Source organism: Mirounga leonina, unplaced genomic scaffold (genome assembly GCF_011800145.1).
Source record: "Mirounga leonina isolate KUSES-001 unplaced genomic scaffold, KU_Mleo_1.0 Mir_168, whole genome shotgun sequence".
Taxonomy (NCBI): Eukaryota; Metazoa; Chordata; class Mammalia; order Carnivora; family Phocidae; genus Mirounga; species Mirounga leonina.
In genome coordinates, this window is record NW_023270426.1 from 39,573,362 (window position 1) to 39,600,723 (window position 27,362).

Consider the following 27,362-nt stretch of genomic DNA (forward strand, 5'->3'; position numbering starts at 1 on the left):
ACTACATATTGAATCACAGTGTTAGATACTGCGATAAATGTAGCTCATTAAATTTTTTTCTAAATGACTTTAGTTTTTTTGTAAAAATGATTCCTACTCATAAAAAATTAAGGGAGCATATCAGAGCAAGAAGAAAATAGGAAACCTGAAACAACAACACATCTACATCCAGAAATAACTATTATTAACAGAAAGTGAATATTATTCCAGACATCTCTTAAACTCAGGACTAGGAGAAAAAGAGATGGTGGTGAATAATAAATCCATTTACATATAAAACTAAGACTATACAACTTTGAAAATTCTACATAGAAATGCTATGAACATTGACAATGTAAAAACAATAATATAACTAACCCAAATTGGAAAATGCAGGAAGGGAAAAATGGAAAAAATATGAAGTATACTAATTTCCTCAACCTTTAGGGCAGGAAGTGAATCAGTACAGCCTAAAATGTCATTAAAAAAAAAAAAAAAAACCTCCATTCTCCTAATATTTTTATAACATTTTTTCATAAAATGGAAGAATTTCTTAAGAAATCTCTTGACACAAAGAAACATTTATATAAAATTTAGAAAATTTTTTAGTTTTCCATTTAGTATTTTTATATTAAATTCAAGTAAAATAAAAATATATTCTTTTTTAATAAAATTATTTAACCTTGCCTTTTTCCTCTTCTTGGATCACTACCAGATGTGAGGAAAGAGGGCACACTTCTTCCTCCAATATTGGAAAGACAGACAGGTGACCACAGGGAGTTGCAGCTCACCTGAGCACAAGGAGAAACTGCCATAAGAACAGTGCTGGAGGGCACCTGGGTGGCTCAGTTGGTTAAGCGACTGCCTTCGGCTCAGGTCATGGTCCTGGAGTCCCGGGATCGAGTCCCGCATCGGGCTCCCTGCTCGGCAGGGAGTCTGCTTCTCCCTCTGACCCTCCTCCCTCTCCTGCTTTCTGTCTCTCATTTTCTCTCTCTCAAATAAATAAATAAAATCTTTAAAAAAAAAAAAAAAGAACAGTGCTGGATGAGAAACCTGAACTACAGTTGATGAATTGCTGGAGGCTCTGTGTGGACAGATCTGAGAGTTAAAAACTCCAGGGTGACACAGTCATAGGGAGGCGTCCCCATAACATTGTGAGATTTACCTCTGAGAGTTCAACTAGGTTCTTATAGTAAATATAACAGAAAAATCCCCTAGTACCTCCTCCAGAGGAAGGGTAAAAGGAATCATTTTGAAATATAACAGAATATGGTCTTCTTGCTTGCCTTTAGGGAAAACTAGTTAACTAGAGCCTAACCTGTTGGGGAATTATCAGAGCTTAACTTACCTGGGGGAAGGGAAATAGCCAACTTCCTCTAGCTCTAGCCCTCCTTATGGCAGAAGTGAAACACCCAACTCCAGTTTCCTCTAGCCTTTCATGTGGGAGAAGGAAAATATAAACTCAAGTCCACTGTAGCCATCCTGCCCCACCTAATGGGGGACAAAAAAAACAAAAACAAAAACAAACCTGAGAGGGGCGCCTGGGTGGCTCAGTCGTTAAGCGTCTGCCTTCAGCTCAGGTCATGATCCCAGGGTCCTGGGATCGAGCCCCACATCGGGCTCCCTGCTCCGTGGGAAGCCTGCTTCTCCCTCTCCCACTCCCCCTGCTTGTGTTCCCTCTCTCACCCTCTGTCAAATAAATAAATAAAATCTTTAAAAACAAACAAACAAACAAACCTGAGAAACACTTGTGAAGTCTAGTCCAGAGGCATAGGATCACTAAAAGACTAATACCTAATCATAGGTCTATAGGGCATCCCCTCCCACACCTCACCACCACATTACTAAAGGCCTATTTACAGCAGTTCCTTTTACCTAGTACATCATGAATGGCTACCAGGAAAAAATTACAAGCCACACCAAAAGGCAAAAGACACAATTTGAAGAGATGGAGCAAGCATCAGTGCCAGATATGGCAAGGATGTTGGAATTCTCAGACCGGGAACTTGAAACAACCATCATTACTATGCTGAGAACTCTACTGGATAAAGTAGACCACATGAAAGGACAGACAGGCAATGTAAGCAGAGAAATGAAGACCAAAATGATGAGGAAAGATGAGAAGGAACCAAAAAGAAATCCTACAGATCAAAAACACTGTAAGAGAAGTGAAGACTACCTTTGAATGGGCTTATTAGTAGACTGGACACAGAGGAAAGAATCTCTGAGCTAGAGGATATATATCAATAGAATCTTTGAAAACCAAAAAGCTAGGGCAACAAAGAACAAAATAGAGCAGAATATCCAGGGATTGTGGAACAATTGCAAAAGATGTAATATGCCTATTGGGAAACCCGTACTTCTTTTAATGAGACCTATAATCATACACACTCTTTCGGACAGTCACATCATGGTGTTGACTCAGATTGTGCTATCAGCTAAATCCCCTTCGGTCTTTTATATTCTTGCTGCTGCTAGTACTCCTTCTACCACCTGGACCCACCCATTTATCCTACACCTGTAATTGGCTTGTCTTCTGCTTTATACTCAAGGCAGCATTAGAGGCCAGAAAATGGGTAAGAACCTACTCTATAGTACGTTAGTAGAAATATATCCCAAGCTTAACTTTGACCAATTATTTTGCATTCTTGAAATAGTTAAGCTAGTTAGGACCATAATCATTTTTGTTTAAGCATCCAGGCATTATTTGTTCTTTGCTTTCATGACAATAATGAAAGACATCATTTTATGTTGCATAAGTCCATGACTACTTTATTCTCACAATATGTCCAGCTACTTGCTCTGTGCAAGAAAAAGGTGAATTTAATTTTAAGTGATTTATCCTTGTTTTTTTCTTTTTTTTAAGATTTATCCATTTACTTTATTTGAGGGAGAGAGAGAGAGAGTGAGCATATGCAGGGCGGGGGGGTTGGAGAGGGGAGACAGAGGGAGAGAATCTTCTAGCAGACTCCCTGCCAAGTGTGTAGCCCGACACAGGGCTGATTTCCAGGACCCATGAGATCATGACCTGAACCGAAACCAAGAGTGGGACGCTTAACTGACTGAGCCAGTCAGGTGCCCATATGCTGGTTGTTTTAAGATCAGTTTGTGGTGTTCTGCGTTTTGACTATGATATGTCTACATTTGGATTTTCTTTTTATTTATCTTGCTTGAATTCATTGAGCTTCCTGAATCTAAGACTAATATTTTTCAGCAATTTTGGAAAACTCCCAGACATTATTGTCTCAATTCCCGTTTCTGTTTTCTCTTTCTGCAGTTCCACTTGTAATGGACTTTCTTATTCTGTCTTCCATTTCTTTTAACTCTCTACAGTTGTTGATTTTTTTTCTGTTTTGCCTCCTGTGTTATGTGTGTTTTCAGATATATCTAATTCACTCAATCCCTTTTTTTCAGCTATTCAGTAGTTCATTGAGTTTAGCTATTCTATTTGTCCCTTTTGAAAGTTGTTTTGATTCTTCCAATTATTGATGTAGATTTTGTATTCAATTTTTTATTATCTCCATATAATAAATATACTTGTTTTATTTTTGCAGTCTAAAGTTTTGAGGGTCAGGTTCTATTATTACTTGTTAGTCCTCTGATTCTCACAATGTCTTGTTTCCTTGTATGTTATGAAATCTTTTTATTGGGAGCTTTTTTTTTTTTTTAAGAACTCTTCAGAATCCTTTGAAATCTGACTGAAGATTTCTTCCTTCAGAGATAATTTGCCTTTTGTTCCAACAGGCACAATAGAGTATAATAGGTCACTGGTGGTTTTAATTAAAAATACTCCTTAGATATCCTGGAAATATTCATTAGCTTGAGAGCCTGCATGGACCTGAGACAATCTTCTTTGTAGTCTTCCTATGTTTTTTTAGTAGATGTGTTTATTCTCACCTTTCCTATGAGTAGAGAATCTTTAGATTTATGTGTAGGAGTACTACTTCGATCCTCATAACTAAAGCCCCATGTTAAAGCCCACAATCCTAGGTTACTGAGACCACTTACCTCAGAGTATCCCAGTAACAGTTGCAATGCTTCTTGCTCTGGTTCTCAGTCCTCTTCTTGTTTTTCAACCCTTAGGTTTTAGCAAGGTAAGCTATGTATTTAAAGAGCTAAGTTATACATTCATTATATTTTTTAAAAACGTACTTTATTCAGCTCTCCTAGGTGTTTGATTGCAAGAGAATTTTCAGGTTTCCTTATATGTTGTCTTACTGGAAATGGAAATCTCATGTTTTTCATATTGAGTTAATATCATTTGTAAAGTTGGATTGTGGAATAGACATATGGCTAAAGACCGAATTTCTGCCACAACAAATTTACTCCACTTGTGTGAAATATTAGCTAAGCCAAGGTCTTGCTGTAAAATAACATGTTTGATTCTGCACTTCTTACTTGGTGTTTAGACAGAATAGCAATATCACCTACTGTTATGGACATTTTATGATTTTGTGCAGGATTCACTGTTTAGTCTGTTTTGGAAGAGAATAAAACTTTATAAGATTTGAAAGAAATCGTACAAAATTAATGGCAATCTACATCAGATGTCTAAACTTTTTATTTAGAAATAAATGTGATCTTTCATATGAAATGAGTAAGATTTTTCTAAAGGCTGTATGTAGGTGCATTTAGACTCCTCTGTCTTTCCAAATTACAGTCTTTCTATTCCTACATATTGGTGTAATAGATTGTAAAGGACATGTAGAGCATTATCTCTCAGATTAAACCTTATCTTTTGATAGATGCTTTTTAAGATCACGTAGACTAAAAATAATGTAGGTTCCCCTTTAGCCTTCCTCATAGAATTTGTAAGTATAGGTACTTTTCTTTGTTGACTTGTTTGTTCTTTAGCTTCTCAACTAGATTATAATGGAAGAATATAAGCAGTTCAGTTCCAAGTGCTTAGTGACCAGAATTAGGATATGGGAATTTTGTAATTTTTAGTTGTTTTAAACTGTTGTATTTTTCATTTTCATTGCATGTGGTATTTAATCCAAGCAGTGAATCAAATACAAAAATTTATCAGTAAGCTTTTGAAATCTGTGTATTCATGAGAAAAATGAAAGAATTTGCCGTTTTAATCTTTAGTTAGCCTGAGATCTCAGTTGGTCAGTAACTGATTCTGTAAATAGTAAAAACAGAAATAGTGTTTGTGGTGTGGGTGAGAAAAACTAATGATAATAGAAGCAAACTAATGTTGAGTACATATTCTGAGCATCATGTTAAGTATGCTAAGCAATTTCCATGGAATTGTGTTGTATTCATTTCTTACAACCTTAGTATTTTTCACATCTCAAGATGCAGCAACCGAGACTTAGATTTAACCTAGTTATCTAAGGCCAGACTGCCAGTAATAGGTAAAGAAGAGCTTTAAACGTACAGTGGGTTTCCCTGATTTAATTTGGTTAGATATTTCCTGGATATATGTATGTATTTTCACAGTTCATATATAAACTACAACATATTATGATACCTTCTGATGCCCATGCTAAACCTCCATTCTCCACTTCAGCTGATGATACCATAAGCCTAAAAATCGTACCATACATCTATAGTTTTAATGTTTATGATAGGCTATTATTATGGCTATTTTATGGTTTCATCAACAGCCAAGCTGTTGTTTCATTACAAACAGATTCAGTATCTTTGTGATTAAAGCAGCAGACTGAAAACCATGAAGGGTGTACTGTTTGCTTTGCAATCATTTCCATGTGTTACGAATTCTTATCAGATGTTGGGAAATAGCAGGCTTAAGCTAACTGCAAGTACTACATCTATGGTCCCAGAAACAATGATCTGTAATGGACGTATGTTTAGCTGTCAGACTGCTTAATAAGGTCTCTAAACAAATTCATTTATTGTCCACTTCATTTTCATAGATTAGAGTTCTTTTCAAAAGTCAAACATGGGGTGCCTGAGTGGCTCAGTTGGTTAAGCGTCTCCTTTCGGCTCAGGTCATGATCTCAGTGTCTTGGGATCGAGCCCCACATCAGGCTCTCTGCTCAGCAGGAGTCTCCTTCTCCCTCTGTGCTCTCTCTCAAATAAATAAATAAAATCTTTAAAAAAAAAAAAGGCATGTCAACCAGTCAGGTCTTTTTTTTTTTGAAGGTGAATGTTAGAAAAGGTCAGTGTTTGAGTTCATCACCCTAACATTAAGATGATATTTCTCATGCCATAAGAAAAAAGAACAGATACAACTCAAAATTTTCCTAAGGCACATTCCTGGAAACAAGAAAAAGAGAAAAGCATCTGGGAGGGCGCCTGCGTGGCTCAGTTGACTGAGCATCCTACTCTTGGTTTTGGCTCAGGTCATGATCTCAGGATTGTGAGACCGAGCCCCACCATCAGGCTCCGCACTCAGCAGGGAGTCTGCCTGAGATTCTCTCTCCCTCTCCCTTTGCACCTCCCCTCACTTGTGCACGCTCTCTCTCAAATAAATAAAATCTTTTTTTAAAAAAGCATCTGGGAAAAAATAAAAACTGACTGAAAATTGTGCAAGATAATTGTTGCCATTTTAAATCCTCAGTCTCAAGTTGAAAAGCTGCACAATTTAAAACATTGCAAGATTTTCAACTACTACTATAAAGTAATACAGTCTGATAAAAATGCACACATGCTGTAGTTATAAAAACTTTCCCGTGTAGTTACTTATTCATAATGTCTTCTGTTGTATAAAAAAAAGTTCAGCTTAAAAATAAGGTATTCAGGGGCACCTGGGTGGCTCAGTCGTTAAGGGTCTGCCTTCGGCTCAGGTCATGATCCCAGGGTCCTGGGATCGAGCCCCACATCGGGCTCCCTGCTCAGCAGGAAGCCTGCTTCTCCCTCGCCCAGTCCCCCTGCTTGTGTTCCCTCTCTCGCTATAGCTCTCTGTCAAATAAATAAATAAAATCTTAAAAAAAAATAAGGTATTCAACTCTAAATGTACTGTTCACTCAGTGAGTAGTTAGCAAACTAAATGAGAAGCCACATAAAGAATCAGGAGCCTCTATCATGTTTACAATTCCATTCCTGGCTTGGGCAATATTGAAAAAAATCTCTTACTATCTTCACACTTCACCTTTTTGTATCTAAGATGAAATGACTATATTTGGCATCTCACCATTTCCTTCAATACTGGGTTTTAAGATCCTTAATACAAAGAAGTTGAAATAGAATGATTCTGACCTTGCTCAGAATGTACTTGAGTGATGGTAAAACTGAGGCAAGGAAGGAGGATTAATTGCTTGTGGCCATATCATGATGTTGGGTCTAGGTCTTCTGACAAACATCTCTCTGTTTTTACCAGAATGTTTTGTTTAATCTTTGAAATGGACATTAGATTTAAAAAGAAAAACAACCCATCAATGACATTAGAGTAGATGCTTTTAATAGTGTAACACTATTACCATGAATTTTTACTAAAATGATTAATTTTTATTTAAAGTTTTAATTATTTAAATTGCTTATGTAATTCAACAGTCATGAATTTATTGTAGTATATTTGTCACTAAGAAACCCTGATAGTGCTCTTACTCTGACTCATTCTCAATCTTTGCATCAGCCTTGTTATAATACACATGCTGAATACAGCCACAGTTTATAGATGAGAAACCTAAGGCTCAGTGAGGTTGGCAACCTTGCCCCAATGCTGTGCTCAGGTGCCACTTTCTCTATAATGTACTAAAAGCTGAGGGAAATTTTAGTAGACGGAAATAGGGAGGAAAGACCATTTTAGGTAAAATGGAAATAGCATGAACAAGGGGAAATGTGTACTGAAGCTGAAAGTTCACCAACATATGACTGGTATGTTTTGGCTAAAATTTAGAGTAACTGTAGAGGATATGTGAGAGATTAGGTTGAAAAAGTAGTTTGAAGGTAGCTAACGGGAGGGACTCAGATGCTTGGGAAAGAAAGTAGTGCACACGTGAGTAGGATTTGGGGAGTTATGAACATTAGGGGGGTAGAATTACAGGGTATGGCGTAAGTATGCTAAATGAATGGGAGAAAGGCCAAACCGGAGGCACACAGGCCAGGTGGGCGGGCTGGTGTGATAGTGCAGTTGTGAAAATCTGAACAGCTGTCACTGACTACAGAAAGGAAGAGACTCCATAAAGGAAGGATGTGACCACTAACAGCTATAGAAAGTAAGGGAGTAATAGTAGAAGGTGGGCCTGACAACCAGCATTCTGGTGGTCAAAAATAGGAAAGACAGAAATAAGGTGATTTTTTTGAGAAGCCTAAGTGATCAGTCTGACTTTTACAATGGTAAATTTGATGCACTTGTGGACTATCTAATGGAAGTAACCATCTGGCAGTTAGAAATGTGATTTAAGCTTGAAAGTGGAAATATATAAAGAGCATCAGGCTAACACTCTTGATTTTATACATTGAGTGCATCAAGATAGATGGAATTGAAGCCCTGAATGTGGATGAAATCTAAAGAGAAAGGGAGAGGGTTGACTAGGCTACTGAGAAGCCCCTAAATTTGAGGAGCAGGGGTCAAAGAGTAGAATCCAATGGAAAGAGAGACAGAATATTAGAAATGTAGAAGATCTGGCATGACACTATGTCTGAGATTGCAAAAGGTCACAGATAAGGTGGTCAAGAAAGATTCTAATGAAGGTCTAAGTTACCATCGAAAAGGAAGCCATTGAAACTTGTTATTAGGAAGTCATAAGTTACTTTTTCTAAGACAGCAATTTAAAGAGTGTATGGGTTACTAGTAAGGTATTAAAGTAGGTGGATAGTAGGTAAAATGAAGCAATAAGAGCAGGTGAGAAATTGGATATAAAAAAAATTGAAAGCTCAAAGCTGTAGAGAAATTGGAGAAAAATATTCCCACCTGGTCACTCATAAATGCTTGGCATTTAGGCTCTGTCCCAGATTCTCTTCCTAGCTCTATCTTTTGTTACTAGCCCCAAGCCCTATAAATATTTATGCTATAGCATAATGTTTTAACACTCACCCTGTGTTTCCTGCCTCCCTGTCTTGATTTAAACACACTGCTTAGGTGCCTCTTCACTTTATCTCCACATGGGTGGTTAATTCCTATTCATCTTTCAGGGCTTAGGTCAAATTTCTCCTCTGTGAAACCATCCCTTATTTAGCCTACTGTAATCTTTTCGTCTATGAATTGCAAAATGCTTCAGTCATTTCTTTGTCATGGCAGGTCTCCACTTTTTATTATGTACTGTTATTATTTATTTATGTACAAGATTTATGTCCCTCCTTGGAATTTAGGCTCCTTGGAGATTTTCTCAAGGTATTAGTGGACTATAATGTAAAGAATACAGACAATCCCATTTTTAGTTTGGATCTCTATCAGCTACTGATAGATTGTGTGACATCAGGCTAAGTATTTAATCTCCACAAGCCTCAGATTTCTTATCTGTAAAATGCCTATACCACATGTTATTGAGAAGATTAAGTGGTAAGGGAGGTGACTGATTTAAAGAATCTAGCTAAGTTAGGTTCCTTTCCCTCCTTATTCACCTTGATTTCTGTGCCATCACTCAGAATGGTACCATATAGATATTAGATGCTCCAGAAGTTATTGAATAAATTAGTAATTTCTTTGCTGTTATTAAATATATAAAGACTACTATAATTTCTAGGCTGTTGATATTTTATTGGGCTGATTTCTTTAAAGAAATGCTTTTTTCCATTGGACCAGATAAAAAAATATTACAATGCAGAATTATCTGGTGGATAATGGTGATATCATATAAACCATATTAAAATCCAAATGAATTTAAACTAGAAACATACTTATTAGGGAAAAAAATGAATTAGCTCAGAGTTAATAGTTTACAGAAGGCTTTTCTTTCTTTTTTTTTGAGAGTGGGAGTGAATGGGGGTGGGAGGGAGAGCAGAGGAAGAGGGAGAGAGAGAGAATCTTCAAGCAGACTCCCCACTGAGTACAGAGCCCGATGTGGGGCTCGATCCCAGGACCCTGAGATCATGACCTGAGCCAAAATCAAGAATCGGATGCTTAACCGAGCCACCCAGGCACCCCAGAAGTCATTTCTTTTATCATACAAACAGAAGCTAGGCTCTGAGGGCAAAAAGATGCTGATTGGACTCTAAAGCAAGCCGCTAATTTGGCTATATAAGGTGACATGTACTCCAGGCTTACAATTTTTATTCTCATTTTAACACATTTAAATATATTCTAGTGCCAGTAGATAAGATTATATTCCAGAGAATATAAGACTGGGAACCCTAAAATTAGACTGTGACCTAAGGACTAGTTTAAAATTTTTCACTTCATTCCAGGAGTTATGGATTCCACAAGTAGCAACAAATAGCATTGTTTCAGTAGTCTGGAAGATTTTGACAATGTTGTAAATTCTGAATCATTTGAAAAATCCAGTATAATGAAGCAGTTTTTAATAATCTTATAGACCTTCCCTTCTCTGTCTCACTTTGTCTTTTTTGAGTTTGTATTCATCCTTATTTAGTTTGTCTGTTATTATGGCTATTTCAATAGTGCATCCAAGTCTTTGACTATTTAAGGATAGATCTTTAGAAGCTGGCATTATGCGTTTATTGCCCTTTATAAAAATTATGAACAGAGTTAATCTCCATATGTAATAGATGTAACATTTATTTATAGTAAATAACATAATAAAGAAATATGCCTACATCACAAACAATCCTTAACTGTAGTGCTATTTTAAACATGATCTAAATAATAATAGCTACCATCTGTTGAACATGTATTCGGTGCCCAATATTTTAAATATCTTACCCCCATTTTATAGTTGAAGAACCTGAGTCTCAGATAGGTCATTGTTCTTAGGTCGCTCAGATAATAAGTGATAGAGTTAGCCTTTAAATCAGGACTTTCTGAATTCGAAGTTAATCCTTTTGATTATTATGCTTTACTGCCTCTACAACAGTATATACTGTCATTGCCTCTCATATTTTGCATACTTCAAATTACTCTCATAATTAGTTTGTTCAGCCATCATGCAGTATTTCCTATTCAACTTTCAAAATAGTCCTTTCCTCAAAGACCTTAGTATTCAGAAAACATCTAAATTTCTGAATTACTTACCAAATTAAAATTTTTTAAAAATAGTATAATAAAAAGATAATGGTATTTAGCGGATAGAGCAAAGATGTGGTTGCTATTCCCTGTGCTCAAATAACTTCAAGAAAAATAATTACATTTATCTGAGGAATACATAATGAGAGCCTGAACTAGGCATTGATGTTGAGAGTCAAGAGGAGTAGCTATATATAAGAGAGATTGGAAAATGACATATTTCGACAGTGATTCAGTGAAAGGGTGGGGGAACAGTCCCAGAGGAAGTTTAAAGTCTGGTCATTAGGAGGAAAATGGTTCCACAATCACATAGAGACTTCCAGAAAAGGAACAGATTTGGGCAGGGAAGAGATGACTTCAAGTTTGAACATAGTTTGTAATTATGCAGCATCTAGCCTCCGCTATCCATCTAGATCTGGGACCTCGAAATGTGTCTAGTTTAATGTACTAATGTACTGAGATGTCCTGTACCAGATTTAGAACTTTTAATACGAAAAAGAATGTAAAATATTGTATTAATATTTTTATATTGGTTGCATGTTGAAATAGTGATATTTTGGACATACTAAATTACTGAGTTAAAATAAGTTCTTAAGATTAATTTAACCTGTTTCCTTTTATCTTTTTTTAATGTGGTTCCTAAGAAACTTAAAATTGCATATATGTCTTACCTTATAATTCTATTGCACAGCACTAATGTACATGGAGATTTGTAATGGATAGTTAGAAATGCAGGACCAAAAAATCAGGACAAAACATCCAGATTTAGAAATAACATATATAAAAGTGATATTTGATGTTATGAGATTAGATAAAAATGCCAGTGTACAGGATATGGAAATGAGAAAAATATTATAGGCTGAGAACAGAACAAGTAATTAAGACAATAAGAATTGGAGAATCAAGACTCTAAAGTGATACATAGTCTGATTAGAATAGAATTTCAAGAAGGAAGGAGTGGGTAATATCATTGAATGATAGAGAAGCCAAAGAGGAAAAGGCAGCCTAAGAAAAGACCATTGAATTTGGTTGATACGGAAGCAGTTTCAGTAGAGTATAAGAAGGATAGATTGCAAGAGATTAAGAAGTTCAAGGTTGAGAAAGTAGACTCTATACATAAACTGTTCTTTCAGGGAAGGAGTCCACTGGTGAAGATAATCATCACTTGATTGGAGCAGAGTCCAGGGAAATTTGAGTATGTTTGTTGGCTGAATGAAAGGATCAGTGAAGTAGGAGTGCTTGGAGTTGTAAGGAAGAGAAGATAATTGCTCTGGGGCAGTCCTAATGTACTGGATCCCAAACCTGAATGCATATTGGAATCACCTGGGGAACCTGTTACAAGGGCAAATTCCCAGGCAACATCTCAACATCTAACAAAATAATATTCTCTGGAGGTTTGTCTCCTGGAGCATGTTGTGACAAATTCTTCTAGGTGATTATGATATATTCATGAGGACAAACAAGTCAAGAAAATTAAAGGTGCTGATGGGGATATTAGTGAAATAATTGACCGGATCATCTAGAATGGTTAGAGTGCCAGGTGGGTAAGAATAGGGCTGATGGATCATGAACTATAAAGGTGTTGGCTTTCATTATAACATAAGTGAGCACAGGTTCAATAGGAACGAAAGACTGAGAAAGTTAAAAAGGTAGTAGATTTTGATCAGAAAGGGAAGTTTCAGAATTCAGGATCTTGGAGGCAAAGCAGATAGAAAATAAAGCTATATGTGTTTGATAAAGGTAAAAAGAACTGAGTTGTGCACATTGTAAGACCTATCAGTTTGGTAACTGATACAGGACAGTGTTTTAAAAGGGAAAAAAAAAAAGTATAAGATTTGGGGATCAAGAAGAAGCACAAAGGTTGAATCATAGTATGGAACTATTTAGACTTAAGATTTCACAAAAGCTTGGCTTGGATTTCTTTTAGACCTTTTCCAGAATTGTTACCTACTCGGATTTACAATGTTCTTTGAGTATCTGTTATCCATTTTAGCTTTTATTGAAATAGAGTGGATGCCTGATATTCACAGATGTGAAATGCAAAGTTTTGACTGGTCAGAAGTGACCCTAATTGTTCACATCATGGGTACCAAGCACATGAATGTGAATCTGCCCTAAAACTGGCTTGTAGAAACTAGTCACGTAGCAACTTGTAGTGAAGTCAGTATTTACATCTCAGTTTACCTTTAATATATGATTGTATTAATCATCAGAATACCGCAGCCTGCTAGGTTTCACAGAAGAGGAAATTATTTGCCAAATTGTGGTATTATATGAGTTAAAAATTGAATTTTAAAAATTCAGCTTAAAGCATTTTAGCACTGCACCTAGTATGTAATTGCTTAATAAATGGTAGCTACTGGTGCCAGTTCAGGAATTCATCAAGTTTTAAAGCTACATCTTTTTGTGTATATATAGGTTTAGAGAATAGAATTTCTCTTAAAATTTTGTTTTGATTCAGGATCTCCATGATTTATTAAACTGGAACTAGAATGTTAAATTCACAGCCGAATTAGAAGGAGAACAATGGGTCATTGATCACTTATTAATTGTTTGATATATCTGAAAGGGAGTATATTTTATAGGTAATTCATGTTATATTGCTATTATGAAAAGTTGCAGCTCTTAAAATATCCCTTAGCTATGTTTCCATACCACAATAGACATGTAAGAAACAAAAGGTATTACATTATTTATTTTGTTTTTCTTAGAGATTTAGTGTACCTGAAACCCAATAATCCTGTTTTTGCTAAGCAGTTTTCTCTTTCAGTGTGTTATATACTTACATACTGTTTTTGCTTTACAGTGACGAGCTCAGAAAAGAAGCAAGACAGTTAAAGCGGGAACTCTTAGCAGCAAAACAAAAAAAAGCAGAAAATGCAGCAAAACAAGCAGAAAAGAAAAATGAAGGTAAGGATATTTATCAGGTTTTTATTTTCACTTGGTACATTTCCTTCTTCCATCCATCTCCTCTTCCTTCCTTTTCTCCTCTTTCCCTCCTCCTTCCTTCCTGAGTTTTGCTTTTTTTTTTTTTTTTAATACTTTCTTTGGATAGTTAGCCAATAAAATAAATTTCTAGTTAGGATTTTGTCTAAGAAGTAAATTCAGGCAAACATGATCATAACTATTATTCTAAAAAGCTTAATGAAAACTAACAGACTTCACATCAGACAAAACTTAAATACCGTAACAGCTATCTAGGAGTGCACAAGAATGGAATGTTCATTTTTTATATTGTATACCCTTTAAAACATTAAGAAAAGCATTTAGGCCCTATGTTTGGCACTTGTAAACATTTGTGCATTGGTTTGAATAGTATGAAATATAAAGTCTTGTCTTTGTTTTTTTGTTTATGTCGAGACACTGAAAATCTAAAATACTAATAAAGCTGATCAAAATCCAACCAAAATAATACCCTGCTATTTATACAGGTTAAATGTGTTCTTCATTTTACTATGATTTTTATGAAGCTAAAAGGGCTTTTAAAAAGCTATTTCACTGATGATCTTTAGTTTAAAACTGTTACATCTATAAAACACGTAATGTCCAATTTCCAAATTAACAGATTGGAACCCTTTGTTTTCTTTTCACAATGATAAATTACACTGTGGATCCAGTGAACATGATCAGAAATTTTATTGTTGGCTTTAATAATATGTACTAAATTTGGCTTAACAAGTCTGCTTTATGCATATGTCTTCTATATTCTCCTGCTTTTTGGACACCAAGAAGTACTCTTATCTACCAGATTCTATAACAGTTACTGGAGATATATCAAAGAATAAGATGCCACATCTAGCCTTAAAGATTACATATTCTAATACAGAACACTGGTACAGCTTTTGGCCATAGGCATTAGTATTGACTTTTAAGTAGCAAAAGTAATACCACATTAACTATCTAAAGGACATAGTTCTTAGATTATTTGCATCATATCCACAACTGACTACTATAGTAAATAAAGGCAGGTACTTCAGGAAGAATTCAAAGTCACTGAAATATATTTGAATGAAACTATTAAAAAATTAACTCACTATAATGACACAAATTACAAGCTGAATTTGAAAGAAAGGATAAACTTATGTATGACTAGGTCATGTAGGTAAAGTATAACCCAGAAGAGAAACAAGCTATATTGGCAATACTGATATTTGAAAGAAGTATAGTGAGGGTTATTTTATTTTTAAGTTTAGACATAATTTTCTCAGAGTATTGTTCCTTATAATTAAAAGCATTTTAAATATATGAAAGTAATTCCTTTCAACTAAGAAAAGCTTTTCCTTGAACTTTCAATTCATTTTTGAGCTAATAATTATTAGTATGCCCATGTCTCAAGAACCATGCAGGGCCAGAGGTATGAAGTTGGCAAGAGATGGATGGTTCTTGCCTTTGTAGTTTATGATCTAGGAGTGAGAGAATTGGAAATACATAATTACTGTAATAGTGCTCTACAGTTAAGGCTTATATTAGATATAAGAAGTGCTGTTTTAACTTATTAATCTGCCTTTGAAATATTAAATGTAATTAAAGAAAGGTTTGAATCTTAGAATGATTTCTTAACATGAAAGAGAAAGAGAAGATTCTTCTAGAGCTTATTTCAGTCTATTTATGAGAAAATTAGCCACGTTAAAACCTTTTTTATACCATAATTAGAGAATTATATTAGTAATTACTTTTCTGAATTTAATGTTGCTTATATCTTCTAGAAATACCTAGATTTTCCTTAAATCTGAATGTCAGTTAAAATTAGCTTCCACAAAAAGTGGGGCATTTTATTAATTTATTTTTGATTGTTTTATTTTTAAATAATTTTAGCCCTGCAAAAAAGTTACAGAATTCCCATATACTTTTAATGTTAAGGTCTTACATAACCACAGTACAATGATTAAAACCAAGCAATTAATGTTGATACATTACTCTTGACTAACTACAGACCTTATTAGAATTTCACCAGTTTTCCCACTAACGACCTTTTTCTGTTCTGTTTGTCCATCCAGAATTCCATATTGCATTTAGTCATCATGTCTCTTAGTCTTCTCTGATCTGTGACAGTTCTTCATTCTTTTCTTGTCTTTCATGTTCTTGACACTTTGAAGAGTCCTGGTTAGATATTTTGTGGAATGTCTTATTTGAGTTTGTCTGATGTTTTCTCATGATTAGATTAAGGTTATGCATTTTTTTTGGCAAGATTGCCACAGAAATGATATGTCCTTCCCAGTGCATTATAAAGTTACCTATTGTCTTTTTAGTCCTGATACTACCTGGATCACTAGTTTAAAGTAGTGTCTGTTGAGCTACTACATTCTAAAGTTACTTTTTCCCTTTGAGATTTTAAGTAGATGGGGAAAAAATACTTTGAGACCCTCTATCCTGTTTCTTTTCAAGCTTCCCCCCACTAATTTTAGTATCCATTGGTGGATCTTGCCTATAGGCAGCAGTTATTTACTGTGGTGTTCTAATGGTGACTTTATTTCCCTGATTCCTACTATTTTTATTACTTGGAATTCTTCTATAAGAAAGATATCTCTCTCTCTCTTTATGTATTTATTTACTTATTTACATCAATTTGGGCTTGTGAATATTTATTTTGTTCTATGTGTTATAATCCCAAACTATCATTATTTATTTTGTTGCTCATATAGTACCAGAATTGGTCATTAGTAGTTCCTTCAGGTTGGCTCCTGTGTCTTTGCAACTTGCTCCCAACTTTGAGCACATTTTTACTTTCAAGCACAAGATGCTCCAGGTTGGTCTTGCGTTTTCCCCTCTCCAGGCCTGAAATTAATCACTTCTCCAAGAAATGCTCATTTTCCATTGTATTTGGCAATAAGAAACCAAGATCTAGGCACTAAGTCAGTCTTTTTATTTTGATTCTCATAATTTTACAGTGCTATTAGAAGCAATATTGTTTTATCACCATCTTATTAGACTACTGAACAAAATTTGCTGTGATGCATTATGAATTACCTTTTTCTTGGAATTGTATTTCCTCTAAACTTACTTTACCTTTTTAAATTGACTAGTATGGCTGATGCTAGAAAATTGTATATTATGAAAGATTTGTGAATTTCAGTAAACACTACATTATGTTTGAAATTCACATGTTTCTGTGGAGTTTTTCAGTCTAGTTTTCCTTCTTGCCCCATGATTAAAAATGACACCATGAGACATCTCACTGCACAGCATTTTGGAAACAAAGTAGAATTTTAAGCATCCCTGAATGTCAGAACTTAGCCTATCTTCCCAGCTGAAAGATATTCCATGGTTAGAACTGTATAAACTCTGGGAACAGATCCAAAGGTTCTCATAAGCATGTTCATAGTAAGATCATCACAGGGAAAGAAGTTGAAAGTATTATTTGACTTTGGCTCTTTAACTTCATACATCAGCTGAACCTATTCAGGAAAGATTTCCTGATTGGGCTATATGGCTGCATATCTGGCTTTTATAAAAACATTTTATTTTAATCCAAGACTAAATTATCTGAGTAGTGTCACAACTCTGGATGATTTGGTCTTTTGAATATTATATAGTATATCTAGAAATTAAATTTCTAGATATAGTATATTGCCAATATTGATCTAGATATAGTATATTGCCAATATTGCCAGTAAACTTAAAAGGAGATAATCGATGTTAAAAAAAGGCTTTTAGATATTTTGGTGTGTAAACTGTTGTGTAATATAGACCTATCTGCTAAATGAATTTCCATCTGGATGCATGTACCACATCTGCTAATATAGACAGACTAAAAATATACTAATTTTGGTATTTTTAATAGTAATTTTGATAGTAATACTAAGTGCTTGTTATATGTAACACTACAAGTTACAAGAATACTTCAGAGTATTATATCTTCTCAAAAAATAAACAGGAATGTATTAAGATTTTTAAGTCCAGTTACTAGCAGTGAAGTTATTTAAGCCTGTGTGACTCCATTTTCTTACTATAAATCCAGGTAGAAAATGCTTTGTGTACCCCTCAAGGTTCTTGTAAGAAGTAAATTAGATAGTGAGAAGACCTTAATAAATTTACAGTGCTATATAAAAATAATTTTAAATTTGTAAGGAGAAAAATATAGCTATTTCTGGTTCCATTTTGTCCTATCCAAATCCTACAAATGGAAATTTTGAATTTTAATACTGTGTTAGTTACAGTTAAAGCCTGTAATCAATATAGCTATATATAAACACAACATAAATCAAAATTTCAAAATAAATATTCCTTTCATGTGCTTTCACAATTATATTTCCATAATCATATTCTTTGTTAAAAGGGTTGTAAGCTTGTCTACGTGTTTAAGTAAAGCATCCAGTAGTATTATTTCCTGATTTTTTGAAGTTATCTGGCTAACACTTGCTGACTGTTGCCATTTCACTTTAGAATTTAATGTAACATCCTCAGATAAAAAGTACTTGGGAAGAAACCCATCAGAACAAAAAAGCTTTGTATTCTAATGCCTGTGCTTTAATCAACCCAGTTTTGGCCTTCTTGTGTGAATCGAGGCCTCCCACTTAGCATTTAGCCAAGTGTTCTAATAGATGTGATACTTTATTGGGGCTTCTATCATTTTACGAAATCTCCTTTGATCAGAGAGCAATATTCCTTTGGTCTTATAATCTTTACCCAGTTTCTTGGGCCAGCTCCTTAGCCAGATTTATATGGACAACGGGAATTTATATTCTAACTCTAGCTGTACTTCTAAATCTCTGTTATCACCTTGGGCAAGTTACTTTAAAATCAGGACCCATCTGTTTCTCTCTATATAAATATAAGATAAATAAAATGTGCTATTCCTATTTTTATAATGTTGTACTGTTAAGTATTTCCTTTTTATTAACTCCTTAAATTCTGTTATGACAAGAAACGAAATACTTGTGTTGCTTTTACATCAGTAAATACTTTGGGCCTCATACAGCTGAACAGTCCTAATTCTGCTGCTATTTGATATTACCTCATTGTGGTAACAGGGCCATGGGTTATAGGCACACATCCAAACCCATCAAACCATACATGTCCAGACACGTGCAGCTCTTTCATATACCAGCCATACCTCAACAGAGCTGCCCCCCTCAAGAACATTAACCCATAGCCCCAAAGCCCCCTGACATCTCTGCCCTAGGAAAAAAGCATATACTTACAGTTGAGCCAACCTTTTAATCTTTTGAAAACCAATGTAAAACAGAGCTTCCTCTATGTAGTAAAAATGTATATAGGACCATCCGTTTTCTCTTCAGTCTTCCCAGGAAAGCTCACAGTCTGCTGTTCCTTGTATCACAAGGATAGTTTCAGGTAACAGATATGATTATACCTCTAGATAAGAAAAGCATTCCATAAATATAACCTCATAATTTTGGCCATTGGTTTGCCATCTAAATACGTTTAAAGGCTTCAGGTAACATATTTAAAAAGGCTTCACTAAATGAAAAAAAACAGAACATCGAGGAATAAAGCCATTATTTTAGTCCACAATTAGAATTTTTTATGATAGTGTGAAAATTGACTTTAAAATTCAAAACCGTTAGGTCGTATTCTCAGTTGAATACAGAGTCTGCAGTAGGTTCTCACACCCCAGTTTTAGGTAAAGAAGGAATGTAATATTATACTTTAGATACCAGCAATGTCAGGAGAAATGTATTGCAGAACAATCCTCTTTATAGCCGGGGAGTCTCTTTAGTCCCAGGGTAAATCATCCAGCCCTGTGCATAGGGTTTTCATACCAAATTTGAATAAGATTGATAGTTAATCAGAGATAGAGTTGGCTTCCTATATTGGCTCTGTCAGATTCTTTAATAAACTATTTAATCCTTTTCATTAAATTATATCTCTAAGTCCTTTCTGGGTTTCTTTGAGTTTCATCATATCAAAACTAGTACCAAACTGAACATAGTCACATAGAGATACAGGTTTGGACATACTCTCTAATCAGTTTTAGAGAGATAAGGCATCAGATCCTCTTTTCACACAATACCTATTCTCTGACTAGTGCCAGAAATTAGAGGAGGAAGGGCAATCTGAGCTTGTAAATCAAGTAAGAATTTTAAAGCCTCTTCATGAACACATCCCTGGGGTGTTGTGTACCTCTCAAATTGCACCAGGCCATTTCAAGTTTCGTCAGACTCTCTTTTTAACACTGGATTAAGTCAGAGTAGGGCCCCTCAGGCTTGATAGGTTGTAAAAGTATATAGTTTTTGACTACTTTTCATCTATCTAACATATGATGTTAAACTAGCTTAATCTTGGTTTTTATAAGACACAGAAGCTCTTTTAGAATGTTAGCTCTGTGTTGTGCCTAATACCATGTAGAATTCATTCTTCTCACTAAGCAAACTGGTACTTTTTTCCAAAGCACTTAACTTCCTTCAGGTACTTGAGTCATCATTTTTTTCTTGCAGACTGTAAGTATCAAGCCTGTTTTTCCCATAGTCTACTCTTAATCTTTATGCCAACTTTTAATGTTATTTACATAGAAAAGTAAAAGTATATTTGCAGTTGACTCATAGAAAGCCTCTCAGGCCAGCCATCAGTAATACTCTATTTATTCTTATTTTGTGCATGGTACTAATAAATTGATTATCCAGTTCTAAGTTCAGAACAGATGAAAGAATAATAAAAGTGAGGGACAGTACCCTTTAAAAGAGGAAATGTTACGGTATATGAAGTATACCTCAAGAATTAGAAAATAAATAAGCAGAAGAAAAGCCAGGATAGGGGCTGGCCTATGGATCTTGCTTGCCCACTATTTTACCAGACTTAAACAAAATTAAAAATAAAAAAAGTGAGAGAGAAAGGCACAGCTAGGGACATTCATTCTGGCAGCAACAAGAGCCGATAGCCGACCACTTGACAGTAAGTAATAAAACACAATTACTAATAGGAGTGGAATATTATGGATTTGTTGTACTTCATTATATTTGGAGAGCATGTTAGTATTAAAGTTATTGATGATCATTCAATTAAAGTTTAGACGGTACTTATTATTGTTTAGTAAGGCAGAGATTGGGCAATGATTGTAACCTAACTGGTAAATAGAAATTTTTTTTAAATTATTTTACTCAATTAAAGATTCTCTTTTTTGAAATATTCAGTTATATGGAATACTTCATTTCTTAGAAGTCCTAGAAAAATAAAGACTCCCTCTGTAGCCAGGATAATCAGTCTCTAAAGTAAAATTTTATTAAATACATGTCACTACCTTCATGTGCCAGAAAGCATGCTATATTTTTAACAATGTCTTTCAATAATAAAATTTTTTAAATAGTAAAGACTTTTAAAGGCAGATAGCAAATGTAAAGATGTGCATATCCTCACATTTAGACCAAGAATTTCATCTTTTGGTAAAGTGACTAAGAGATGATCATCTCTAATTTGAGAGTCCATGAAGTACTTTGTTCTTTTTTGGACAGTCCATCTCAGACTTTCTCACTAGCCATCATGAGCAAATCCTGTTGAGCTTTACTTTGAGAATCATACATTATGGGCATATTTAATTTTATGTGCAATGAAAAATAAACTTTAACCAGTCCTCCTCATCTGTTGTTTGTTTGTTTGTTTGTTTTTTATGTGCCAGTGTGTTAAGGGTATCTCTTTGCAGCCCTTTATTGTTTTTAAATAGTTTTATTTAAAATAAGCATTATTTCTGCCTGGTGATGGATGTAATTCCAATATAGGAAATTTGACAAGAGCCTTTAGCTATATTTTTAGTAACTGCACTTTTTCTTCCTCTTACTAATGTTGCTGCTATTCCTAACCCAGTAAAAATAGGTTTGTTAATTGATACAGGTAAGTAATAATCTTTGGTCTTAACTGTCTCTTAAAAAAAAAAAAGCTGTATTATTTCTTCCAATTATAAGAGTAATGTACATCCTTTGCAAAAATATGAGAACTGTAGAAAAGCAGAAAGGATAAAAAGAAAGATCGCCCCATAATACTTCTGCCAAAAACAACCATGGTTAACTATGATATTTGTTCTTCTCGACTTTTTTTATCTTCATGCCAGAAACACACGTGTATTGTTTTCCATAATGCTATTTTATCATAATCTTGTTTATAATATGCTTTTTAAAAAACTTTGCAAGTGAAATTGAGATAACTCTTAAATGGACACCCTGATTTAGGGGTATTTTTCCTCTTAATTTTCTCATATCAGAGGGATATAGAGGAGGATGGATGTAAAGATTGTATAAATGTAGTTGAAATGTAAAAAGTTCCCACCATTTTCAGCTCCAGGGTTTAGAAGATGTGAGGGCACTGACACCCAAGGACTCCATTTCCATTGCTGATGGGCATTATTTATACCTCCCATGAGTTAATACTAAAAAACAAAAAAATACTGATTGACATTGGCTGGGGTAACCTGCCACTTTTTCAATTCTCAAGTGGCCAGTGATAAATCTGCAGGGAAACATTCTAATCAATATTGGGAGCATGAACTGAAAGAATTACAAATTTGTCCTCTTTAGAAAGTAAGAGATGAGAGGTGTGTGGGTGTATGCACATGTTGTTTTTTATTTTGTTTTGTTTTGATATTTAGATTGTCTCAAGGGAAGAACTAATATCGTCATTAAAATTTTGATTATAACCAGTATTCTTATTTGGGAGTGGAGTTGTTAACTATTCCAGACTGCTGTCAAGATCTTACTTTAAGTGAGATGTTTTTCTTTTATGTGACATTTTATGAGGTTTTGCCAAAAATGACATCAAACATATAATTCATTTGAGTGCTGAGTTTCTTCCACATCTTGCAGCACTTAATCAAATTTGAAAAAAATAATCTTTTCACAACTTCAGAGTGTAAGCCTGTGAATATGTTGCACTAAAACTTACTTTGGACAGTTTAATCTGTGTGGTATTAGATTGATTTTTTTTTAACAATTAATGCAATATGCTGACAGTTTTTAGTGGTTATGTTTTCAAAATTCTGCATATAAACTCCCGGCAGATGGTATAGATGCAGCTTTTGAGTATTCATAATTTTTCATGCAAAAAACACATAATCCCGGGTGCCTGGGTGGCTCAGTTGGTTAAGCTACTGCCTTCGGCTCAGGTCATGATCCCGGGGTTCCGGGATTGAGTCCCACATCGGGCTCCCCGCTCAGCAAGGAGTCTGCCTCTCCCTCTGACTCTCTTCCTTTTTGTGCTCTCTGTCTCTCTCTCTCTCTCACTCTCTCTCAAATAAATAAAAATCTTAAAAAAAAAAAAAACACATAATCCCTAAATTATATTAATAGCTACAATAAAGAATTTGAAATGCTAGAAAGGACAAAGAGAATAAAGAAGTTCTCAGAATGTCAAAAGATATCAAAATATTAAGAATCCAGAGGAGCCTGGGTGGCTCAGTTAGTTAAGCGACTGCCTTCTGCTCAGGTCATGATCCTGGAGTCCTGGGATCAAGTGCCACATCGGACTCCCCGCTTGGCACGGAGTCTGCTTCTCCCCATCTCATGATCTCTCTCTCTCTCATTCTCTCTCTCTCAAATAAATAAATAAAATCTTTTAAAAATATATTAAGAATCTTGAAGACTCTATTTTGAAGTATAAAAGTAGTTTATATTGATTTAATGGCCATCAAGTATGTTTATTTAAACCATTATGCTGCAGTATGTTTAAAATGTGAAAGTAGACTAGCCTTAAAGAATGTTTTGAGCATCAGAAACTCTGATCTTGACTGTGCTCTATTCACACTGAATGCTTCTCAGAGTTTTGGTCCTGAAAGGAGCATCCAGCCGTACCCCTTCATCATATACATAGGAAGCCAAAGCCAAACCAGTTAAGGGGCTCACCCAAAATCACACAGCAAACTCAAGCCCTCTGGCTTCCACAGCTCTGTTCTTCAACTTGATCCAACCTTGAGGAGATACAGTCTGTAAAGTTTCCGTTGGTATTTATTAAAATCTACTTTGGTTTTGGTGAGAATAATTTAGTTTCTAAAACCCTTTCTACAAACCTAGAGTCTTTTAAGGAGCACATTATTGTCATACTTGTTGTGTCTTTTCAAAGACTAAACATGTAATTTTGCAATGACTGGCAAAAAATGTAAATGTTACAGAAAATGTTAATTTCTGGCAATATGGCAGACTAAGAGTCCAAACTGATCCTCCCATTGAAAACAACCAAAAATGTTGAATGTAATATAAAAACATTTTCTCATATTATCCTAGGAACTTGCAAAACAAACAAACAAACAAACAAAAACCGACCAAACAAAATAAGAAATAACCAAACGAGGGAATAAGTAAAGATGTGAATTAAGAGAATAAGTGGAACACTAGGTCTGGCTTTAACTTTAACCCTAATGACATTTGCTAAACTGACTGAACTAAAGAATTGTTTTTCGAAGTCTTACAAAGACATAGTATAAAACCTAAGGTTTTCTCAAGGTAGGGGTGTCTAATAGAAGACTATCCCATCTAGTTAGTTGGGAACCCAAACATCCTTATCCTTAGTGGCAAGGAGAATTAGAAACAAGCAGAATAACCTAACCCCATCAAAGAACTACAAGGGAAATGGCCTGTCTTGAATCACGGTACTATTTTGGGGCAAGAGAATTTCCTAGGGACTCTAGCCACAAGAAAGTCTTCTCATCACTTTAGAGCCCCAATTCATCCTGCCTGGATGGCCTCAAAATCCCCCAGCCAAGAATTTAGTTGGAAACAGTCCTGGATCCTTAGTGCCCCCAAGAAGTCTGATACAAGCAAACACACACACACACACACACACACACACAGAATACAGGTACCTGACAAAAAGCTAATAGAAAGAACAGATAACAGAATCAGACTCATGGGGCGGCGCCTGGGTGGCTCAGTTGGTTAAGCGACTGCCTTCGGCTCAGGTCATGATCCTGGAGTCCCAGGATCGAGTCCCGCATCGGGCTCCCTGCTCGGCAGGGAGTCTGCTTCTCCCTCTGACCCTCCTCCCTCTCATGCTCTCTGTCTCTCATTCTCTCTGTCTCAAATAAATAAATAAAATCTTTAAAAAAAAAAAAAGAATCAGACTCACAAATTCTTAAGTTTTTAGCTGTATGTTAAATAAGTATATGTAATACATTTCAAGAAAAGAAATGTTTAAAGATATGTGGAACAAGAAGATTTTAAAACTAACTTAGGAAATCTCCTAGAAGTGAAAAGTATATAATAGTTGACATTAAAAACTCAATAGGTTTTATAGCAAATTAGACATAGCTAAAAAGAGCATTGGTAAACAGAAAGATAGAATTGAAAAAATTATATGGATTTCAGCCCAAAAAGAGATAGGAGACCTGGAAGAATAGAAAAAAAAAAGAATCTAATCTAATCAAATTCTAGGAGAAGATCAAAGGACAAACAAAGGCAATATCTGAAGAGCTGATAGCTGAAAACTTTCTGTAACTAATGAAAGAGATCAATTCACAGAGTAAAGAAGAATGAAAAAACCTAAAAGGATAAATAAGAATAAATCCAGATGTACACACACCATAATAATATTCAGAGATTCAGAGTCTTCAACACAAAGATACCTTTAAAGCAGCCAGAGAGGGGCGCCTGGGTGGCTCAGTTGTTAAGCGTCTGCCCTGGCTCAGGTCATGAACCTAGGGTCCTGGGATCGAGCCCCGCATCGGGCTCCCTGCTCAGCGGGAAGCCTGCTTCTCCCTCTCCCACTCCCCCTGCTTGTGTTCCCTCTCTCGCTGTGTCTCTCTCTGTCAGATAAATAAATAAAATCTTTAAAAAAAAAAAAAAGCAGCCAGAGAAAAAAGACATTGCCTTAAAAAAGCAAAAGCTGGGGCAGTTGGGTGGCAAGCATCTGACTCTTGATTTCAGCTCAGGTCATGATCTCAGGGTTGTGAGACTGAGCCCTGCATTGGGCTCTGTGCTCAGCAGGGAGTCTGCTGGAGATTCTCTCTCTCTCTCTCTCTCTCTCTCTGCCCCTCCCCCATTCGTGTTGGGGGGCCTCCCCCTAAAAAAATATAAAGAATAAAAAATAAAATAAAAAAGCAAGTGCTGATTTCTCAACAGCAACAAACATGGACATAGGACAGAATATTATCTTTGAGTGTAGTGAAGGAAGGTTTTCTTCAGGCCAAGAAAAACAGACTCTGCTACCTACATACCTTCACTAAAGGAAATTCTAAAGGACATATTTCAGGCAAAAGATAGGTGAGCTCAGATGGAAGATCTTACTGCAAAGAGAAAGGAATGTGGAAAATAGTAAATATATGAGTATATCTAAAGAAATGCTAAATGAGTAAAATAATAATGTCTCGTGCTTAAAATAAAGATAAAATTAACAAAAATTGCATATAAGTTTGAGAAGCAGGTAAAAGGAAAAGTGTTCTTGTATGAATCCTTGTTCTGGAAGAAGCTAGAGATACAAATTAACTTGAGACTGCGACATGTTAAATATCCACATTAATATTTTTAGGAAGACTACTAAGAGGACAGGAAAAGGTCATAACTTTCAATCTCGTAGAGAAAAAAATGGAATTAGAGGGGAAAATTCAATCTGAAAGGAGATAGAAAAAAAGAAAAAGACATGTAGACTGAACAGAATATTAAAAACAACAGTGCAAAATAAGATAGGAGTAATAAAATACAGATCTATCAGTAATTATATTGAAATAATTCAAAAAGTCAAACTCTTCACCTAGAAGACCAAGACTATCAAACTGGGCTGAAAAACAAATTCAATCATATGCTACTTACAGGAAAAACATCTTAAATATATCGGACAATTGCATCTTTAAGGCAAAATGTATTATTATGGATAAGAGGGCCTCTACATAATAACAACATCTTCACTTTGCCAGGAAGATTTAATAGTCCTAAGCGTGAATGGACCTAGTAACAGACTCAGAATGTATGAAGCAAAACTGATAGACTTATAAGGAGAAGTAAACAAGTCCTTCTTATTAGGAGATTCTAATACACTTTTCTTAGTAATTGAGTAAATAAGCTTATAAAAAATTAATAAGAACAGACAATTTGAACTGCACAATTAATATGCTTGATATCATGCACATAAACAGAGCATGGCCCTCAACAGCTTCAAGCACTCTTGACACTTTTATGGAAAGTGGCCACATAGTGGGCCATAAAGAAAGCTTTAGAAAAATTTCAGAGGATTGTTTTCAGACCATCTACCTGCTCTGACAAAATGCAGTTGTTAACAATTAACAATTGATTTTTAAGTTAACTGATTTCCAGATATTTTGATGTGGCTATAGCAACACTTAGAAGGAAAATTATAACTAAAACTTGTATTTCAGGAAATTACTGGAAGCTTTTCCCATGTAAAGAAGCTCAAAAAAATGCAGGCAAAATTAACCCAACAAAGTAGAAAGAAGGAAATAATAAAGAGCAGAAATCAGTAAAAC

At 35.1% G+C, this 27,362-nt stretch overlaps 1 protein-coding gene across 1 annotated transcript in view; it reads left to right on the forward strand.

Annotated features, from left to right (window-relative positions):
• CWC27 (CWC27 spliceosome associated cyclophilin) overlaps window positions 1-27,362 on the forward strand; it is a 199,771-nt gene that overhangs the window by 82,915 nt on the left and 89,494 nt on the right. The window contains exon 11 of the mRNA XM_035014517.1: window positions 13,818-13,921. Coding sequence (XP_034870408.1) covers window positions 13,818-13,921 — 104 coding nt within the window. The remainder of the gene's footprint in view (window positions 1-13,817; window positions 13,922-27,362) is intronic.